The sequence below is a fragment of the Hemiscyllium ocellatum genome, chromosome 4 (assembly GCF_020745735.1).
Source record: "Hemiscyllium ocellatum isolate sHemOce1 chromosome 4, sHemOce1.pat.X.cur, whole genome shotgun sequence".
Classification (NCBI taxonomy): Eukaryota; Metazoa; Chordata; class Chondrichthyes; order Orectolobiformes; family Hemiscylliidae; genus Hemiscyllium; species Hemiscyllium ocellatum.
Window position 1 is genome coordinate 38946161 of NC_083404.1, and position 19777 is coordinate 38965937.

At 42.7% G+C, this 19777-nt stretch overlaps 1 protein-coding gene across 1 annotated transcript in view; it reads right to left on the bottom strand.

Annotated features, from left to right (window-relative positions):
* Positions 1-19777, bottom strand: part of pkhd1l1.1 (PKHD1 like 1, tandem duplicate 1) — a 246772-nt gene that overhangs the window by 96945 nt on the left and 130050 nt on the right. The window contains 4 exon segments of the mRNA XM_060823999.1: positions 5120-5311; positions 12594-13623; positions 16124-16260; positions 17620-17861. Coding sequence (XP_060679982.1) covers positions 5120-5311; positions 12594-13623; positions 16124-16260; positions 17620-17861 — 1601 coding nt within the window.

Genomic DNA, 19777 nt, shown 5'->3' on the forward strand with positions numbered 1-19777 from the left:
AATAAGGATAGGCAAAAAAAAACCCCTCTTGCTCTCAGTTGTTATATAACTAAAGAGCTGTATCTAATACTCTAATTTTCCTGTTACTTTGTCTAAATCATTCTTTGCCAATTTATAGTCTTGGTTTAATTCTTTTGACTTACCACTAATTTGTGCAGTACTCAAAGTTTTTAATTTCAATTTCTTTAACTACCTTAGTTAGCTAGAGGTACTATGTCCTTCTCATAGAATCTTATTTTTTCTCAATGATGTTTATTTTTGGTGAGAGTCATGGGCTAACATTTTAAATGTCTATATCTCCATTGTCCTACTTTATAAGCTATTTTCCCAGTTCATTCAAGCCAACTCTGCTCTCATCCCTTGTAATGCCTTTTATTTACATTTAAGGCACTTGTCTTAGACTTGTATTTCACTCCCTCAAATGAAATTCTGTTATGTTACCATCATGTTGTCTACAGACTCAATTGTTATGGGGTCATCAACTAACCCTGACTTATTGCACATGACATGTGCCTCTGAGCAGAGGCAGGAATGCAGAGACTCGAACAAACAGCTCTGCCAACCATCCAACCCAAACTTTGTGTCCGCTACCTGATGACACTTGTCATCACTAAATTAAACAAATTAGGGAAACCTTCAAGACAGTCAATAAGACCCTTACTGGCATAAAGTTCACTAAAGAGAAGGAAAACAACAACAAACTGCCATTCCTAGATGTCCCAGTAGAGCGAACAGCCAATGGGGATCTTCAAACTGGTGTCTACAGGAAAACAACACATACAGACCAAATACTGAACTACAGAAGCAATCATCCCAACACATCACAAACAAAGTTGCATTAGAACATTATTTCAACGAGCCACCACATACTGCAGCACAGAGGAACTATGCGAAGCAGAGAAAAATCACATATACAATGTATTCAAAAAGAACAGGTACCCAATGAACACAGTTCACCGATTTCCCAGTAACAAACCCCAACAAGCAGACAAAACACGTCCAGAAACCTTAGCCATTCTCCCCTATGTCAAAGACATCTCAGAAATGAGTGCCAGAATACTCAGACCTCTTGGCATGATGGTAGTCAACAAAACTACCAACACACTAAAGCAGCAGCAAATGAACTTGAAAGACCCTGTACAGACAACAAGCAAACTAATGTCATTTACAAAGTACCTTGCAAGAACTGTGACAAGCACTATTTTGGACAAACGGGCAGAAAACTAGCCACCAGGATACATGAACATCAACTAGCCACAAAAAGACCTGACCCATTCACTAGTATCCTTATGTACAGATGAGGAAGGACACCACTTTGACTGGGGCAACACATCTATCTTAGGACAAGCCAAACAGAGACATGCATGAGAATGTGGGTGGCACGGTGGCACAATGGTTAGCACTACTGCCTCATAGCGCAAGTGACCTGGGTTCAATTCCCGCCTCAGGCAACTGACTGTGTGGAGTTTGCACATTCTCCCCGTGTCTGTGTGGGTTCCCTCCCACAGTCCAAAAATGTGCAGGTTAGGTGAATTGGCCATGCTAAATTGCCCATTGTGTTAGGTGAAAGGATAAATGTAGGGGAATGGGTCTGGGTGGGTTGCACTTCGGCAGGTCAGTATGGACTTGTTGGGCCGAAGGGCTTGTTTCCACACTAAGTAATCTAATCTAATTCCTAGAAGCATGGCATTCTAACCAGAACTCTATCAACAAACATGGATTCCATTTACCACCACCTGAGAAAAAGAACAGGAAATGAATACACCACAGGAATTGACATCATCAACCCAAGGACATATAAATAGAAACTGGGCCATGCCACCAGTGCTTCATCCAGAAGCTCACTGATGATGTTATCTAGTATAGTGACGATGCGTCTGAAAACAAACTTTCCAGCTCAGCATGCAAGCGTACACCCAGAGTCTCAACCTGAGCTACAAATCTTCTCAAAACTTGCTAATATGACATGTCTAAAATAGCCTTCTCCCTGGTTGGAACTAGAATGTACTACTTCATAAAACAGTTATAAATCCATAAAATGATCTCATTTGTCAATCTGATTCATCCATTCTAAGATTAGACTCACCCAATTATTGCAATACCTTTCTTTGAGGTAATAAAGCTTTCCCAAAAGTGACTCTTTATCTTTGCTTATTCTTTACCCAAACTGACTTAACTTTATCTCTTACTATTGTACCAATGCCATCATTAACTCACAAACCATCTTGTCCACCATTGTTCCTAACTTCCTGTCCTTCTAAATGTCAAAGAGCCTTAAATATTGTCAGGATGATATAAATTCTATCAGCTGATTTAATATTTAGCATATTTGTGGATGGAAATATTATTTAAAAGGGATGAAAATATTGTTTTAAAATGGCTGACTTGACCACCTGATCTATACAAGTTGGCCAGATTTTAGAAGCCAATATGCATTACATTAAACACAACATGAATTTAAATTAACACTTTCTCCAAAGGCAATGAAATCAGATAGACAAGCCCCATGAAGGTGCAAAAAGGCCTGCATCTATTTAATTTATAGTAAAATTAGAGTTTCCACAAGTTAGCAAAGACACCACACGGACACAATAATTTCAGCAGATTTCAATTAAATGACCAACTGGTTTTTCAAAGAGCTCTGCAGCTGACCAGTAGGAAGTGGAATTATAAAACACAACTTGATTACAGAGTGAGAAGAGTTCTCTTCAGAAGGTTGTGACTCTTTAAGCACTGACTGGGAAGAAGAATCAGGGAACTGAAAACTTAAAAAATTGCTCTAATACTCATTACCGCTGACCATCTCCAGGAAACCAACTAACCAATCTTGGTCTGGTTTGAAATCTAATGACTCAAGGACACCCAAAGGACTGTTATTGACTCTTAATTGCTTGCAGTAAAAAATTGTTAACTACATTTTAATTGGAGAAAGGTATAGCCTTGTGGTAAAATGAACATAAATCTATATTGAAAAGATTTTTAAACAAAACCAAGGAGATTGACAGGAGGAGAACCTGTTCACTCTTCTAATCTGGTTGTAACAAAATTCAGATTAGTCTGAGTGGCTATCAGATCATGAATATATATTTCTTCTGCTTGTTACGAATGTTGTGAGCATTTTGATACAGTACCTTTAATTCTGACTTTTTACAAAGATTGAAACTCCAGCCTTATCCTCTGGAACATTATTAAATTTATTCAATCTGTCCTGTCACATCAGATTCTGGTTATCATTTACTGTGTTGGAATCCTGCTCTACGCCCTTGTCCTCTCTCTTTAGCACATATACTCTCAAGTGATCTTTACCTGACTGTTTAGTTAAATCTTCTCTATCACTCTGCTTTTAGGACTGATCCATACCACAGTTCAAAGAAAGACTGTCCTAATGGTACTATTCCCAGTTTTCCTGATATTGTGCCAGCACTCCACTACCTCTCTAGTCTCATCTTCATCATCTGGACACCTGAATCCTGACAACCAGATCCTCCCACTCCCACTGCAAATTTCTCTCAAGCTCTGAACAAATGTCCAGAATCCTGGCACTGGAACTGACCCTTTTGGACTCTTAGTCTCTGTTACAGAGAACTGTGTTTTTGACTATACTGTCCCTAATTATCACCACATTGCTATTTACTTGTCCCAGTTGAACAACTCCTCATACCAAAGTGTTATCAGTACCTCACCACGTGCAATTGTCCAACAGGAACCAGCTTCATGGTTAAAAGTGAGGCCTGTAGCCCTTGCTCTAAACTATGCAGTTGCAGGAACCTGAATCCTGTTGGACAACTGCAAAAGTTGAGTATCTCCATTTTGACTTCTTAATTTCCATCCCTGCTTCATGCAATCACACCTCTCTTGCCCCTGATCAGGGAACAGATCAGACAATCCCTTTCAAGTCAATCAGAACTAATCCCTCTCTGATGTTCTGCGGTGTCTGTATCTTAGCTTCCAGTTTGTGAACTCTGAGTCAGAGCTCTTCAATAGATGTAGCTTTCTGTAGATGTAGTTACTGTGGATCACAGTGGGTTCTCAGAAAAACAAAAGGCTGGAATAAATCAGTGAGCTTGTATCCCCATTGTGTTCAATGAACAAATCTGAATTAATGTATCTGTCGTGCATTTGCTTACATTCTTATGTCAATTAACATGATAGTCACCCTGGGTGAAATGCCCTAGTGTAGATAAGTGAGTATAAGAGAACATGCTCATCAACCAGTGCTTTGCTGACCCCCTTTGCCACCGCTCACATTTCAATATTCTTTGAAATGCACTGAATCCTCAGTCTCACTACTATCCTTCTCCTACCCACCTCAATTCTCCAAACTCTCACTGTTGTCTCCAGGTTTCCTTCTATTTCTGGTATGAACCTGTGTTTCCAAGTAATAATGAGAGGCTGAGAAAAATGTAGAAGAATGAACGCTAATTTGCCATGTCAACCAAGTTCCCAATGACACACTAAGTCTATATCCCACTCAGATGTCGTCTCCTCTTCCTGCATTCCCCTTGCCTCCACCAGATCTTACAACCTTTCTGTTCTATGTTTTTATTCAATGTCTTTAGCCTGACTAAACATGCCAAGGTTTCAGCTGAGTATATTTATGTTGGAAAACTAACACAGCATTTTAAGATACAATTGTACATTAGGAACAATTTGTGAGAAGTCTATGCACCAACATGAATTATAAAGTATCTTTGAACTTGTTAGGGAACATGATTATACACTGCAATGAACAATGTGAACCACCGTAGGGGATAAGACCAGCTAACATTCTTACCCACACATTAAAATCCCTCCATTGCCTTGTCCCTGCCAATCATTACCTGTAACCCTACAATCAGCTGAGCTCTGCATCCTCCTGCAATCATTGTTCATCCCAAATTTCGATGATTCTGATAGACATACCTTCAAGTGCTTTGAGCATAAACATTTAAATGTCCTCCTTCTCTCCCTTGCTTTCTCCTCCTTTAAGATGCTCCTGAAAATCTACCTCTTCAACTGAGCTTTTGATCTCCTGCTGTGACCTGCTATCAACTGGAATAATTCTAATGGTCAGCTGCAACAGGCCAAGGTGACCTAGTGATTTCTACCTGGAGAGACCAAGAGCAGAACAAGTACACACCGTGAGAATTTGACAGGATGAGTTCCTTCTCTCTCAATGCAAGTGGTGAAGGCTGAGACAAAGCCAAGCGATGGATGGTAACGGTGGCATCACACACAACACCGGGGTACATACGGCTCCACTCTGCTGATGGGTGACATCGAGTCGGATCCAAAAGTGAGCTGTACGGAAGCACCTTGTTACCAGGGATACCTGTGAAAGGGAGTTGGATTACATTTTAGTCAGATATAGTCTGCGGTAACGTAGCGGTTGCATGAATGTCCTCTTTCTATATTTCTCCTTAGAGCAGAAGTGATGTGTGGTGCTAGAAAAACCACAGCCGGTCAGGCAGCATCTGAGCAGCAAGATGGTCAATGTTTTAGGCATAACCCTTCTACAGGCTGGGGAGGGGGAAGTGGGCTGAGAGATAAAGGAGGGGGAGCAAGGGGAAAGGTAGGCGGGATGTTAATAGGTAGGCGAAGATAGGAGGTGATGGTGATAGGTCGGTAGGAAGTGTGGAGCAGATAGGTGGAAAGGAAGATAGACAGGCAGGTCAGGTCAACAGGGCGGATCTGAATCAGCGGGTTGGGTCTGGAATGTGGTAGGGGGAAGGGGAGGCCTGGAAACTGGTGAATTCAATATTAATTCTATGAGGTTGTAGGCTCCTGGGCAGAAGATGAGGTGTTCCTCCTTCACTTTGCGATGGCCTTGTGGAGGAGGAATGCATATGTCCTCAGGATAGTGTGGGGGGCGGGTGATTTGAAGTGGATGGTCACAGTAAGGTGGGGTTGGTTAATGTGCCCTCCCACTCCTCCGAGGACATATCCAATCTGGGCCTCCTCCACCACCGATACAAGGCACCCACAAACTGGAGAATAAACACCTTATCTTCAGCCTTGGGAGCCTACAATCACACGGCATGAACATTGAATTCACCAGTTTCTAAGTCTCCCAACAACACCCCCCCAACTCCATCCCAGATCCAACTCTGTGACTTAGATCCGCCCTCTTGACCTGACCTACCTGTCCACACTTCCCCCCAATGTATCAACATAACTTCCTATCTTTGCCCACCTATTACCAATCCAACTACCTTTCCCTTAGCTCCACCTCCTCTCCCACTATTTATATCTCATCCTCCTTCCCCATCCCCAATCCTAAAGAAGAGTTTTGCCTGAAATGTTGACTCTCTTGCTCCTTGGATGGTGCCTGACCTGCTGTGTTTTTTCCAATGCCACATTTTATCAAGTCTGACTATAGAGCATCTGCGGTCCTCACTTTCTCCTTAGAGCAGAAAACAATTCAGGCTGAAGAGCACTGCACAGTATTTGCACAAATCATCGAACAATTAGTATACCCCTCAGGAAGAAATTAAGTATTCTGTAGCAACTATTTAAAGGAAAAGCAGGGAATTAACCCTGGTTTCCTGGCCAAAATTTATCTGACAGCAAACAAGAAAAAAACTGATTAATTTAGTCATTGTCACTTAGTTATTTAATTTGGCTGGTGTGTTTCCTACATTACAGCAGTGACTATGTACCAGGAGGGTGCTGCTGGCCATGAAGCTCTCTGGATTGCTCTGATATTGAGAAAAGTAATAAAGAAATACAGGACTTTCTTTATCAGCTTGTTAAGGTTCTTCTTATTCAGACAAAAGATGTGAATGTCACTAGCTGGATGGTGTTAAGCTTGAGTGTTGTAGAAGCCACACTGCTTCAGGCAAGAGGGGTGTATTTCATCACACGCCTGACTTGTGCCTTGTAGATGGTGGACAGGTTTTAGTGAATCAGGTGAGTCACTTACTGTAGGATTCCTAACCTCTAATCTGCTTTTGTCATCACTATATTTATATGGCTCGCCCAGTCAACTTCTAAGCAATGGTAACCCTCGGGACGTTGATAATGAGGATTCAGTGATGGTAACAACAGTGAATGTCAAGAAATGACGGTTAGCTTATTGCATTGGAGATGGTCATTGTTTGGTACAAATGTTAGTTGTCAGCCCAAACCTAGATACTGTCCGGATCTTGCTGCGTTTTGGACATAGATTGTTTCAACACCTGAGGAGTCATGAATGGTGCTGAACTTTGTGCAATCATCAGTTAATGTCCCCAGTTTTGACCTTATGTTGGCGGGAAGGTCATTGATGAAGCAGCTGAAGATAGTTAGGCTCAGGACACTACCCTGAGGAACTCCTGCATAGATGTGATTGATGGCTAGCATTTACAATGATCTTCTTTATTAACTACAGAAAGCAGAGAGTTTTCTCCTGTTTCCCACTGACTTTAGTTTTGTGACGGTTTCTTAACCTCAACATCAAGGAGGACAAGGGCAGCAGATTCTTGGGCACATTACCAACTGTAAGTTGAACTTCAAACTGCTTATTATCCTGACTTATATATTTGCTCCATTCATTTTGCATGATCATAGTCCTGGAATTGCTTAACAGTGGGTGCATCTACACCACACAAACTGCAGTGATTCAAGCTCACCGACACCTTCTCGGGGACAATTAGATATGGACAATAGCTGGCCTAGGCAATGAAAGTATTCAAAGGAAGTCATGAGCATTTTTTTTTCTCAGTTGTGTAGTAACTTTAATTTGGTAATTATTCGAAAGTCAGTAAGCAGCACTTAAATGGATATTCATTTTGTCATCCAAGTCTAGCTGACTAATTTCAATCAGTATATTCAAGATTAGTATTAAAGTGCTTTTTCACTGACATCTTTCACATCAGTGATTGTTTAGTGTCTTACTGAGTGCACAAGAAGATAGTTGAGGAATCATATAATCTCTACAGTGGGGAAGCAGGCCATTCGGTCCATTGAGTCCACACTGATCCACCAAAGAGCATCCTATTCAGTCCTACCCACCCGAATCCCCCAACCACTGTAACCCTGAATTTCGCATGGCGAATTCACCAAACCTATACATCCCTGGCCACTATGGCAATTTAGCATGGACAATCCACCTAATCTGCACATCCTTAGACTGTGGGAGGAAACCCACACATATGCTAGGAGAATGTTTGTGCAGAGTATGCACAGTCTCCTGAGAGGGGTATTAGACCCTGGTGCTGTAAGGCACCAGTGCTAACACCAAGTCACCATGCTGCCCAGTTGTTGGAGGCTCGTCATCTCAGTTGTGGAACGTCACTGCAGGAGTTCTTCCGGGGAATGTCCTAGGCCTGACCATCTTCAGTTGATTCATCAATGATCTTCCTTCCTGTTAAGGTCAGAGGTGGACATACTTCGATTGCAAAATGTTCAGCACCATTTGCGAGCCTAGAGATATCCAAATGTGGCACGGTGGCTCAGTGATTAGCACTGCTGCGTCACAGCGCCAGGGATCTGGGTTCAATTCCTGCCTTGGGAGACTGCCTGTGTGGAGTTTGCACGTTCTCCTTGTGTCTGCATGGGTTTCCTCTGAGTGCTCCGGTTTCCTCCCACAGTCCAAAAATGTGCATGTCAGGTGAAATGGCCATGCTAAATTGCCCATTGTGTTTGGTGCATCAGTCAGGTGTAAATGTAGGGGAGTGGGTTACTCTTCAGAGGGTCGGTGTGGACTTGTTGGGCCGAATAGCCTGTTTCCATTCTGTAGGGAATCTAATCTGGACAGCATTCAGACTTGGGTTGATAAGTGGAAAGTGACATTCACATCAAGCAAGTGTCAGACAAAGACCATCTCCAACAAGAAAAGTCACAATTACTCCTTGATACTCAATGGCATTACCAGTGCTGAATTCTGCATAATTAACATCTTGGGAGGGGCTTACTATTGACCAGAAACTGTTCTTAGACCAGGCATACATTTACACTATGGCTGCAGGAGCAAGACAGAAGCTTGGAATTCTTTTGAATGGCAAAGAGAAAAGTTTCACCTTCAATAATTTTTGATCAGAAACCTATTTGTGGTTAAACTGTATAAAATATTCAGACATGGCACATTTCACATTTTCAGCCAAATTCTTTCAGCATATTTTTGCTACTCTGGTTCCAAAACAATAAAGTGACAACAACTCTCAGATTCCAGCCTCGGGTGACTGTCTATGTGGAGTTTGCTCATTCTCCCCGTGTTTGCGTGGTCTTCCTCTGGGTGCTCTGGTTTCCTCCCACAGTCCAAAGATGTGCAGGTCAGGTGAATTGGCCATGCTAAATTGCCCATAATGTGCAGCAATGTGTAGTACGCTAGGTGCATTGGTTAGGAGAAATGTAAAGTAATAGAGTAGGGCAGTGGGTCTGGGTGGGTTACTGTTTGGAGGGTTGGTGTGGACTTGTTGGGCCAAATGGCCTGTTTCCACACTGTAGTGATTCTATGATTTTATGATAATATATGAGCAGCTATTAATCATCATTCAATGCAAGATAGTGAAAGGTAGTATCAAAATGTAAGAAAAAGCATAGAGTTACACAAAGGTTTGTGACCGGTCAGAAGATTGGACAGATTATTTTTGAGAAAAAAAAGCAAAGTAAGACGAAAAGGTTAAGAAGCCAGAGAAAGTGGTGGAGTCTAGTCCAATCACAACATTTAAAAGGCATCTGGGTGGGCCCATGAATAAGTAGGGTTTACAGGGATATAGGCCAAGTGCTTGCAAATGGGACCAGATTAGTTTAGGATATCTGGTCAGCATGAACGAGTTGGACAGAAGGCACTGTTTCAGTGCTGTATATCTCTATGACTCTATGAACACACATGGTCAAATGATGACTTGTCAAGAGCAGTTACTTTTACCTCATCTCTGGGATTCAGCTCTTTGGCCTATTTTTGAACCAAGGCTGTGATGAGGTCAGGAGCTGTGGCCTTGGCAGATCACCCACTCAGTGTCAGTGAGCAGCTTATGGCCGAGTATGTGTTGCTTGAGAGCACTCATATAAAAGCAAGGGGGGAAATCTGAAATAAAAACAGTAAGTATTTGAGAAACTCAGCAGGTTTTGCTGCATCTGTGGAGATAGGAACCGAGTTAATGTTGACTCTAGTATGAAACTTCTTCAGAACTGCTTCATGGCACTTTACTGATGGCTGAGTGTAGACTGAAGGAACAGTAATTAGCCAGGTTGAATTTGTCCTGCTTTTTGTGTACAGGCCAACATTGTTGGATAGATACCTGTGTTGTAGCTGAACTTGTACTGTTTGGCTAAGAGTGCAGCAAGTTCCACAGCAAAAGCTTAGAGGGAACATGTTTCTTAATATCACATGGAATGAACTGACTTATTTGAAGACTGGAGTCTCTAATATTGTGGATCTGCAGAGGAGAATGAAATGGATCATTCACTTAGCATGACTAGCTGAAGTTGGTTGCAAATATTTCAGCCATATCTTTTGCACTGATGAGCGTGACTCATCTGTCATTGAGAATGGGGTATATTTGTGGAGATTACTCCTCCGGAGAGTTGTTTAATTGTTTACCATAATTCACAACTGGATACACAGGACTGCAGAGCTATGATCAGATCCATAGGATGTGGAACAGCCTTGCTTTGTCTATCATTTGCGGCTTATCATATTTGGTGTGCAAAAAAAGGTATTTTGGTTTCATCAGGTTGACATCTCATTTTTAAACATGTCTGGTGACACTCCCGATATGCTCTCCTGCACTCTTCATTGAACCAGATGTGACTCCTTGTCTTGGTAATAATGGTAAAGTGAAGGATTTGCCAGATCTTGAGGTTGCAGAACCAATCCACAGATAATGTCCCAGAATGCTCTCTTAAAGCTAAAGGTTGAAGAGACACGTGGATCTAACACATTCATCACCTCACCTGCAGATCACACCAGACGAATGACTCTGGAGTCTAGTTATTGTTGTGTATGTGAAACCTTTCCATGGAATACAGTAAGATCCCAAAATCAACATGATGAAATAAATCATTTTGTTTTAAATTGTCAGTTGAGGCCCAATTATTGGAGAAGAGATTTCCTGCATTTTCTCCAGACCAGATTGGAATCTGAACAAACAATGGACTGAGGTATTTCAAAGTCTCACTGGACATAAGACACCTGTAGCACTCCCTCAGTAACGACCCTCTGACAGTGCTGCACTCCCTGATCATTGTCCCTCTCACAGTACAGCACTCTACCATAACCCATCCTCTGACATTTGCACGTTGATACAATTATTTCAACACCAATTATATAGTTTGGTTAGCAGGCTCAACCTAGGAACCCGCATTCGATTCTAGCAGACACTTCTTGTGTCTGCATGGGTTGGCACGTGTGTTCCAGTTTCATCCCACAGACCAAAGATGTGCAGGTTAGGTGTATTGGCCATGCTGAATGTGGGCGGTAACAGCAATCGGGGAGATAGAACATAGAACACCTACAGTGTGGAAACAGGCCAGTTGGCCCAACAAGTTCACACCGGCCCTCTGAAGAATGTCCCACCCAGGTCCATCCCTTTACCCTGTAACCCTACATTTCCCATGACTAATGTACCTATCTGACACATCGCTGAACACTATGGGCAACTTAGCAAGGTCAATTCACCTAACTTGCACATCTTTGAACGGTGGGAGGAAACCAGAGCACCCGAAGGAAAGCCACGCAGACACGGGGAGAATGTGCAAACTTCACAAAGTCATCCAAAGCTGGAATTGAATATGGGAATCCTGGCACTGTGAGGCAGCAATGCTAACCACAGAGCCACCGTGCCACCAGTATATGGGTCTGGGTGGGTTGCTCTTAGAGGGTTAGTGCTGACTCGATGTGTCAAATGGCCTCTGTCAACATTATAGGGATTCTATGAACAGGGACTTATGCTAATGAGTAAAGTTGAAGACATTTCATCAAGAAAACAGAAAGCCATGGGGTGGTAGAAATCCTTAAGGTCATAGAGTCACACAGCACGGAAAGAGAGCCTTTAGTCCTACAGTCCATGCCGAACACAATTGCAAACTAAACTAGTCCCAGTGCCCTGCTCCTGGCCATATCCCCTCCAAATCCTTCCTATTCGTGTACTTGATAGGTTAGCTACAGTAAAGATTTTTCCACTCATGGCTGAGGCTAGAAGTAAAGGTCATAAATATGAGACAGTGATTAATGAATCTAATGGGGAATTTAAAAGAAACCTTCTTTAGCATTGAGCCGTGAAAATGTGTAATTTGTTAGACAGAAAGTGGTTGAGGTGAATAATATATTTACACAACATTTAAACACGGGGGAAAGAGCATTAGATGGATATGCTGCTGGGAGGAGATGTATAAGAATGGGAGGAGACTCAAGAGCATCAGAAACACCACCATGGGTCAGAATGGTTAAATAGCCTGTTTCTCTAGTGTAAATCTGACATAATTTCACCAGTGCTGCCTCTTTCTAATGTCACCATTGGAGTAAAAGGTCTAATATAAAAATGTGTTATGTTACCTCCTCCCACCCTCCACTTCCCTGAGAATCAATGGGGAAAAATTAACAAACAGGACCCAGAGGGTTTACAGTCAGGTCATAGTCCAGCATGAGCATAAGCTGGTCTCCCTGCCTCTCCCGAATCTCTTAAGCTCACCTGTGAGAGATCCATCCAGATCATGGAGGACAATATCGTTCTCAGAGGAGAAGGCGCCCTTGTTGGTTGTGCTAAAATACTGAACGTCACTGAATCTCACGTTCCAACTGTCACTTTGTATGCTTGCAAGCCAGTTCACCTCAGTCAGGGCTATTGCTGTGCAGTTTGGCCGGTCAAAGTTTACGAACCTTACTGTTGATACTGTCAACCCTTCAGAAAGTGGCAGAGCAATGCCGTTCCTGGTGCAATTGATGGTGTTAAAATCAAGTTCCTCAGCGTGACCTACAATTGTCGCATTCTTGATCATTGCTCCCATGGCCTCTCCCCATTCACTTACATAGGAGCGCTCGATCTTTTTGATATCTATGCCAGCCTTCACATTGTTGACCATCACAAAGTTATGGAATTGGAGAGCACCACCTTCCATCCACTCTGCCCCTTTCTCACAGTTCCATGAGATCAGCGAATCGAATCTGGCTGGTTCTGCGATCAGGGAGTTGCACTGACCCCCTTTCTGTGGGTGATAAGCTTCGAAAATCCACAGTCCGTACCAGCCCTGGGAATGCGCAGTGTTGTTTAAGAACTGACCGAGGGGTAGGTTGCGTGGGCAGACATCTGGTGTGTAGGAAGGTCCATCAGGGTGCTCCAGGAGACGGTACCAGAAGCCAAAGTGTGTACCCCCTGCAGCAGCGTTATGTCTGATCGTGTTCGAGGGATTGGTCACCCAGAATGCTGCAGGGGTGAGGTCATCATTCAGGAGGCTGGTGCTTTGCCGCACCATGACTGCCAGGTTGTACTGCAGCACATTGCCTTGTTCAATGCCATCCTCAATGAAGAACGCTCCTCCCATGATGTTGTAGGCCACATTGCCCTCCACCAGGAGGTGGTGTGTACCATGGATAGTCACAGCCCTGTTAAATGTTTGGTGTATCGCACAGCCTCGCACATATGACTTATATCTCAGGTCTCCCATAAGGTGCCAGTGGATTGGGTAGCGTCCCAAATGGAAGGCTTGTCCCGCATGATATATCTGGGAAAAAGAAAAAGGAAAAGGTCATTAGAGAAAAAGGCAAGACACTTTTGCATTTTTCTAGCAGCATTGAAACATTGAGAGGTTGTGAATGGCACTATTGAAATGAAAGCTCTTTATATTCTTTACAAACAATAACTAGTTTATACAATCCCATTAATATGGTAAATTCAGAGTCTGTGTCACACAGTAGGTATCATTTTTGCCTTTGGACTGGAAACTCCAGGTTTAAAATTCAACTCTAAGATTTGATGGACAGAGATAGCGCGTTCATAACGTGTTTAAATAGGCTTGAATATTGATTTGGACATCATACAGTCATACAGCACAGAAACAGACTCTTCTCTCCTCCATGTCTCCACCAATCAGACATCCCAATGTGACCCAGTCCCATTTGCCAGCATTAGGTCCATATCCCTCGAAACCCATCCTATTCATATACCCATCCAGATACCTTTTAAATATTGTACACAACAACGAGCACCCGAGCTACAAATCTTCTCACAAACTTTGTACTTGTACTCGCCTGCACTACTTCCTCTGGCAGCTCGTTCCTTCTAAACAAGTCAATGGCAGGCGGTAAGATGGAGATAAACACCTGGTCAGCTGTGCTAAACATGGAGAGGCACCACTGGTGTTGTAGCCTCTAACTTCAGTCTCATCTAGAATCTGTTCCAGAAAATTGGGGCTGGAATTTCTGAGCAGTGGCAGCCAAGTGGTGTAGATTGCAGTCTTCATTATTGTGAATAGTGGGATATTTCAATTTTTCACAGGAGTTTCTGATCCTTTAGAAATGCGAAGCTGTTTTTCCATTCGATAGTACTATCAGAGAAATGAGTAGGGGGAGGAAAACCATTACCTCTTTACACAGCAGTCAGCTGCTGTATTCTGACAACAAAGGATCTAGACCTACAGGCGGTCGCACTGACAGTTGCTATCAAATACTAAGTATGTAAGATAAGCGCGAATTTAGGTGCCAGGTGGATAGAAAAGTAGGGTCAGGTAAGTTATTAAGGTGTCAACTGGGTAGGAGTTTGTCTGCCAGGGAGTGGAGCAGGTGCTAGCACAGTAGGATGCGAGGTAGGTGGGAGGGGGTGGTTGATAGGGGCAAGGGTGCATGCAGATTAGATGTAATGAGTAGTGTGTAGGGTGTCAGATTGCAAAGTGGCAAAGGGGACAAGTAAATAATAGAGTATTTAGGGTAGGTCAGGGTGGGTGTAAAAATAAACCAGGTCCAAAGAGGTTGGGCGAAGGCGGATATTGGTTCTCAAGGGATTGTTATGGATCAGATCAAGTCTCCTCAAAACATATCAGAGAGATAACCTAGACCCTAACTTATATCTTATTCAAAGGCAAGTGCAAGGTGCTACGTTTCAGATGTGATATGATTTGTCAAACTACTAGTCTTTAAACAAAACACACTTTATTTTTATACCACATTTAAACTACAAACAAAAAAAGAATTAGCATAAAATAGAGTTTAAAATTCTATTAATAAAAATAATATTTTATTTAACTAGCACTCATCAATTGCTCCAATATGGCAGCATCCCATAAACACACATTTGAAAAAGGCAAATTCAGCAAAACAGATTTCCCTCACTTACTCTCTCCTCCAAGCAGAAAGATCATATACATGATTTTGATCATTAAGGAAGGGATGTCATGAATGATAGCTGATTGTGAGTTTGAGTATCAGAAACTATTGTAATTAGATGTGAAACTGAAAGAAAGGTTCTGTATTACATTGGGGTTTCCGAGCATTCCGCACGTAATAGCTTTAGAACCACTAAGAAGTCATCTCCATTAAAGATTCATTATATCTTTGTTAAAAATAAACTTGTAACTGTGTGTTGTTCTTTTAGGCTGAGATGCGAGAATAATGAACAGATTTAGTTTAATAAGTGGAATTAATAAATCCCTGCATTAAAAAAACAAAACATTTTGCAAAAAACTCAAACAGTTTCTTCTCTGTTCCTATACACTGCTATGTATTAAACAACTACTGAATGAATCCTTTATTTGGTCTACAAATGGAAAGCAAAATGTATTAAGTAGAAGTACCTTTCATACCTCTTCACAGCCAGCTGACTTAAAATCTTGCCAGTCCTGAACTGTCTCTGAGATGCACAAATACTGAGAACCTGCAACTTTCACTCTCAAAGGATGAATTTGTGAGATAAAGTTGAAATTGTTTTCCATTTAATGTACAATATAAAACATGTGTTATGTGAATATGAAATGTTGGCAATTTGTCAATGTGACTAATGAACATGCCCATCATTTACAAGAGAGCAGCAAGAATTTCAAGGATCTTCATTAATTCGCTTTCTTCCAAATTTCCATTATTTTCCAAGATCACTTTTGTAACTCTTGTTTTGCCACTTCTGTGTCTCTACCTGTCTCTCTTGCTCTCTCTATGTCACTTATGTTTTCAGCAGGCTAAAGCAATCCCTCAAATCCATGCAGCTAAACCGAGGTATTGGGGAGAAGAAGTTACCTCAACGTATTCAATTCTCCCCACTACAAGATCCTTGCTGGGTTGTGGATTGTGGAACATGATGCAGCCCCCAAACTGGTCACTCCCAATTTCTTCACCAAAACGTCCCTGGAAACAAGTCTGTGTGGCAAATTCACCTAGAGGCAAAGGAAATTGCAGCTCAAAAATTAAGATCTCTAATTGGAAACCTGTGCATGTTCATGTGCTAATTGCAGTTAGTTTCATTTGAACAACTTTTTCAATTTCAATTAACCCTTAGATAAGGTAACTCTTAAACAGGTCAGTATTTGTTACCCATTTCTAATTGCCCCTGATAAGGTGGTGGACAGCTGCCTTGAATGAATTGAAGGGAACTACACAATGTTGTTAAGGGAGAGATCCCCAGGTTTTGATCCAGTCATTGTAAAGAAAGTGTGATGTAGTTCCATGTCAGATAGTTGCATGTGACAGCAGCACGGTCTGCAATGCCAGTGCTATGAGTTGGCCCAAAGTTGGTCATACAAGTTCTCCCCGTGATCCTCAGAGACACTCAGCAAAGGGCCCTGTTTCCAAGCATCATAGCTTTGGAACATTTTCAGCAAACTCCAGCTGATTCCGTTTTTATTCCAGACTTGCAGAAAGTGCTGGAGAAACTCAGCAGGTCTGGCAGCATCTATGGAGACAAACAGGTTATCGTTTTGAGTCCAGTATAACTCTTTTTAAGAACTCAATGGCCTTTTAAAAGAGGAATGATGGACCAACTACTGGTTCCGGAGGAATATTACTAAGTACTGAAGCTGGGATTTGTTTGCATTTCCCATCAAAAACCTTTCTCTCCAAAGAGATCAATGTTGCAAAGTTTTTAGCAAAATGACCAATTGCTACAGCTCCATATGGGAACAAAACCTTCTTTAGAACAGGGGGCCACCGAACCTGAACATTAACTCTGTTTTTCTCCCTCTACATATGCTACTCGACCGGCTGCGTTTCTCCAGCCATTTCTGTTTTGTTGCTGATTTACAGCATCTGCAGTTCTTTGTTTTATTTTACTATAAAGAAGTTTACAACAGACAGCCCAAGAGGTCAAGGTGCAATAAAGAATAACCTGTAAGTAGCTCTATGGATTCCTATTAGCTGAAAATGGATGGAGTCATGCGATTGGTGAAAATGGTGAAGGGGGATTATACCTGCATTCACCACTTCCTCAGGAAGTTCATTCCAAACATGAACCAAACCTTTGTGTAAAGGGGATACAGTCTGACCCAGATCAGATATACACCTGAGTAGGATGGTGACTGGGGAAATAGGTTGAGTGGTTGTCGGCTGTGAACAGGAGGATGATAGGATGAAAGTATCTGGTACGAGGTGGTGATACAGGAGATGCAGATGTTTCTAATGGTCAAGCTGTGCTTCATCACATTTGGCTTAAGAAGCTGTGTGTGAATTAATTTATAGTCCCTCCTGTCAATGTACATTAAAACAGCTTTAACCAATGGCTAATGAACGGTTAACCTTACCTATGTCAAACCCCTCAGGACATGCTTCGATTCGATCATTCCACTCAACTTGATTTGAGCCTCGAACAACAATATTATGGGTCAGTAAACCCACTTCTGCTCTGGCTTCAAACACAACGCCGTCAGGCAGGGGGATTGATACCCCCAGGTGCTGATACAAGAGTGGCTCAGTTAGGTACAGGATCCGCCCATCATCTGAGACAGCCTCTATAATCCTGACCTCATTTTCTCTCTGGCTGTGGCTGCAAAGTTAAAAAAAAATTGAAAGACTGAAAAAGACATGCTAGGCAAATTCTTTTATACAAAGGGTGTTTCAGTGTTTGGAATGAACTTCATGAAGAAGGGTTGGATGTAGCTGTAACCACAGCATTTAAAGGACATTCGGATGGATACATGAATAGGAAAGATTTGGAGGGATATGCGCCAGGAGAAAGCAGGTGGGACTGGTTTAGTTTGGGATTATGTTCGGCATGGACTGGTTGGACCAAAGGATGTGTTTCCATGCTGTATGACTCTATAAGAGCCCAAAGAGTTAGAATGCCTAAGACAATGAGTAAAAAGTGAGGTCTGCAGATGCTGGAGATCAGAGCTGAAAATGTGTTGCTGGTTAAAGAACAGCAGGTTAGGCAGCATCCAAGGAACAGAAAATTCGATGTTTCGGGCCAGAGCCCTTCATCAGGAATGAGGAGAGGGTGCCAGGCAGGCTAAGATAAAAGGTGGGGAGGAGGGACTTGGGGGAGGGGCGATGGAGATGTGATAGGTGGAAGGAGGTCAAGGTGAGGATGATAGGCCGGAGTGGGGTGGGGCGGAGAGGTCAGGAAGAGGATTGCATGTTAGGACGGCGGTGCTGAGTTCATGGGAATCGACTGAGACAAGGTGGGGGGAGGGGAAATGAGGAAACTGGAGAAATCTGAGTTCATCCCTTGTGGTTGGAGGGTTCCCAGGCGGAAGATGAGGCGCTCTTCCTCCAGCCATCGGGTTGTTATGTTCTGGCGATGGAGGAGTCCAAGGACCTGCATGTCTTCGGTGGAATGGGAGGGAGAGTTAAAGTGTTGAGCCACGGGGTGGTTGGGTTGGTTGGTCCGGGCGTCCCAGAAGTGTTTCCTGAAGCGTTCTGCAAGTAGGCGGCCCGTCTCCCCAATATAGAGGAGGCCACATTGGGTGCAGCAGATGCAATAGATGATGTGTGTGGAGGTGCAGGTGAATTTGTGGCTGATATGGAAGGATCCCTTGGGGCCTTGGAGAGAAGTAAGGGAGGAGGTGTGGGCGCAAGTTTTGTATTTCCTGCGGTTGCAGGGGAAGGTGCCGGGAGTGGAGGTTGGGTTGGTGGGGGGTGTGGACCTGACGAGGGAGTCACGAAGGGCGTGGTCTTTGCGGAACGCTGATAGGGGAGGGGAGTGAAATATATCCCTGGTGGTGGGGTCGGTTTGGAGTTGGCAGAAATGACGGCGGATGATACGCTGTATACGGAGGTTGGTGGGGTGGTAGGTGAGAAACAGTGGGGTTCTGTCTTGGTGGCGGTTGGAGGGGCGGGGCTCAAGGGCGGAGGAGCGGGAAGTGGAGGAGATGCGGTGGAGGGCATCGTCGATCACGTCTGGGGGGAATCTGCGGTCCTTGAAGAAGGTGGCCATCTGGGCTGTACGGTATTGGAACTGGTCCTCCTGGGATCAGTTGCGGCAGAGACAATGGACAGGAAAGGAATGGAATCAATTATATTTTCACTGTACCAGCATAAAAGATGATGATATAAATGATGTGATGTAAAGAAGAGTTTACATAGATTAAATAAAGCAAAAATGTTTTCAATTATTTTGACAAACAAAACAACAGATTTAATGTGACTGGAAAACAACATGGAGGCAACATGAAGAAACTTTTTCTATACACAAGGTGTTCTGGTCTGCAATATGCTACTTGAAAAATTCAATACGCAATAACTTTCAGAAGATCATTGAAGGTTCAGGAAGGAAAAATTGCTGGGATATGGAGTCAGAGAAGATTAACGAGATTGTCCTTAGAAAGATCTCATTCAGGTTGAATGAGCCAAATGACCACCATCTACGATTATGATAATTTAACCTCATGCAACAAATTTGAATTTAATATAATTTAGAAACAGAAGCTGCTCTGTTGTTAGGATATGTTGAAAGTCTGAAAA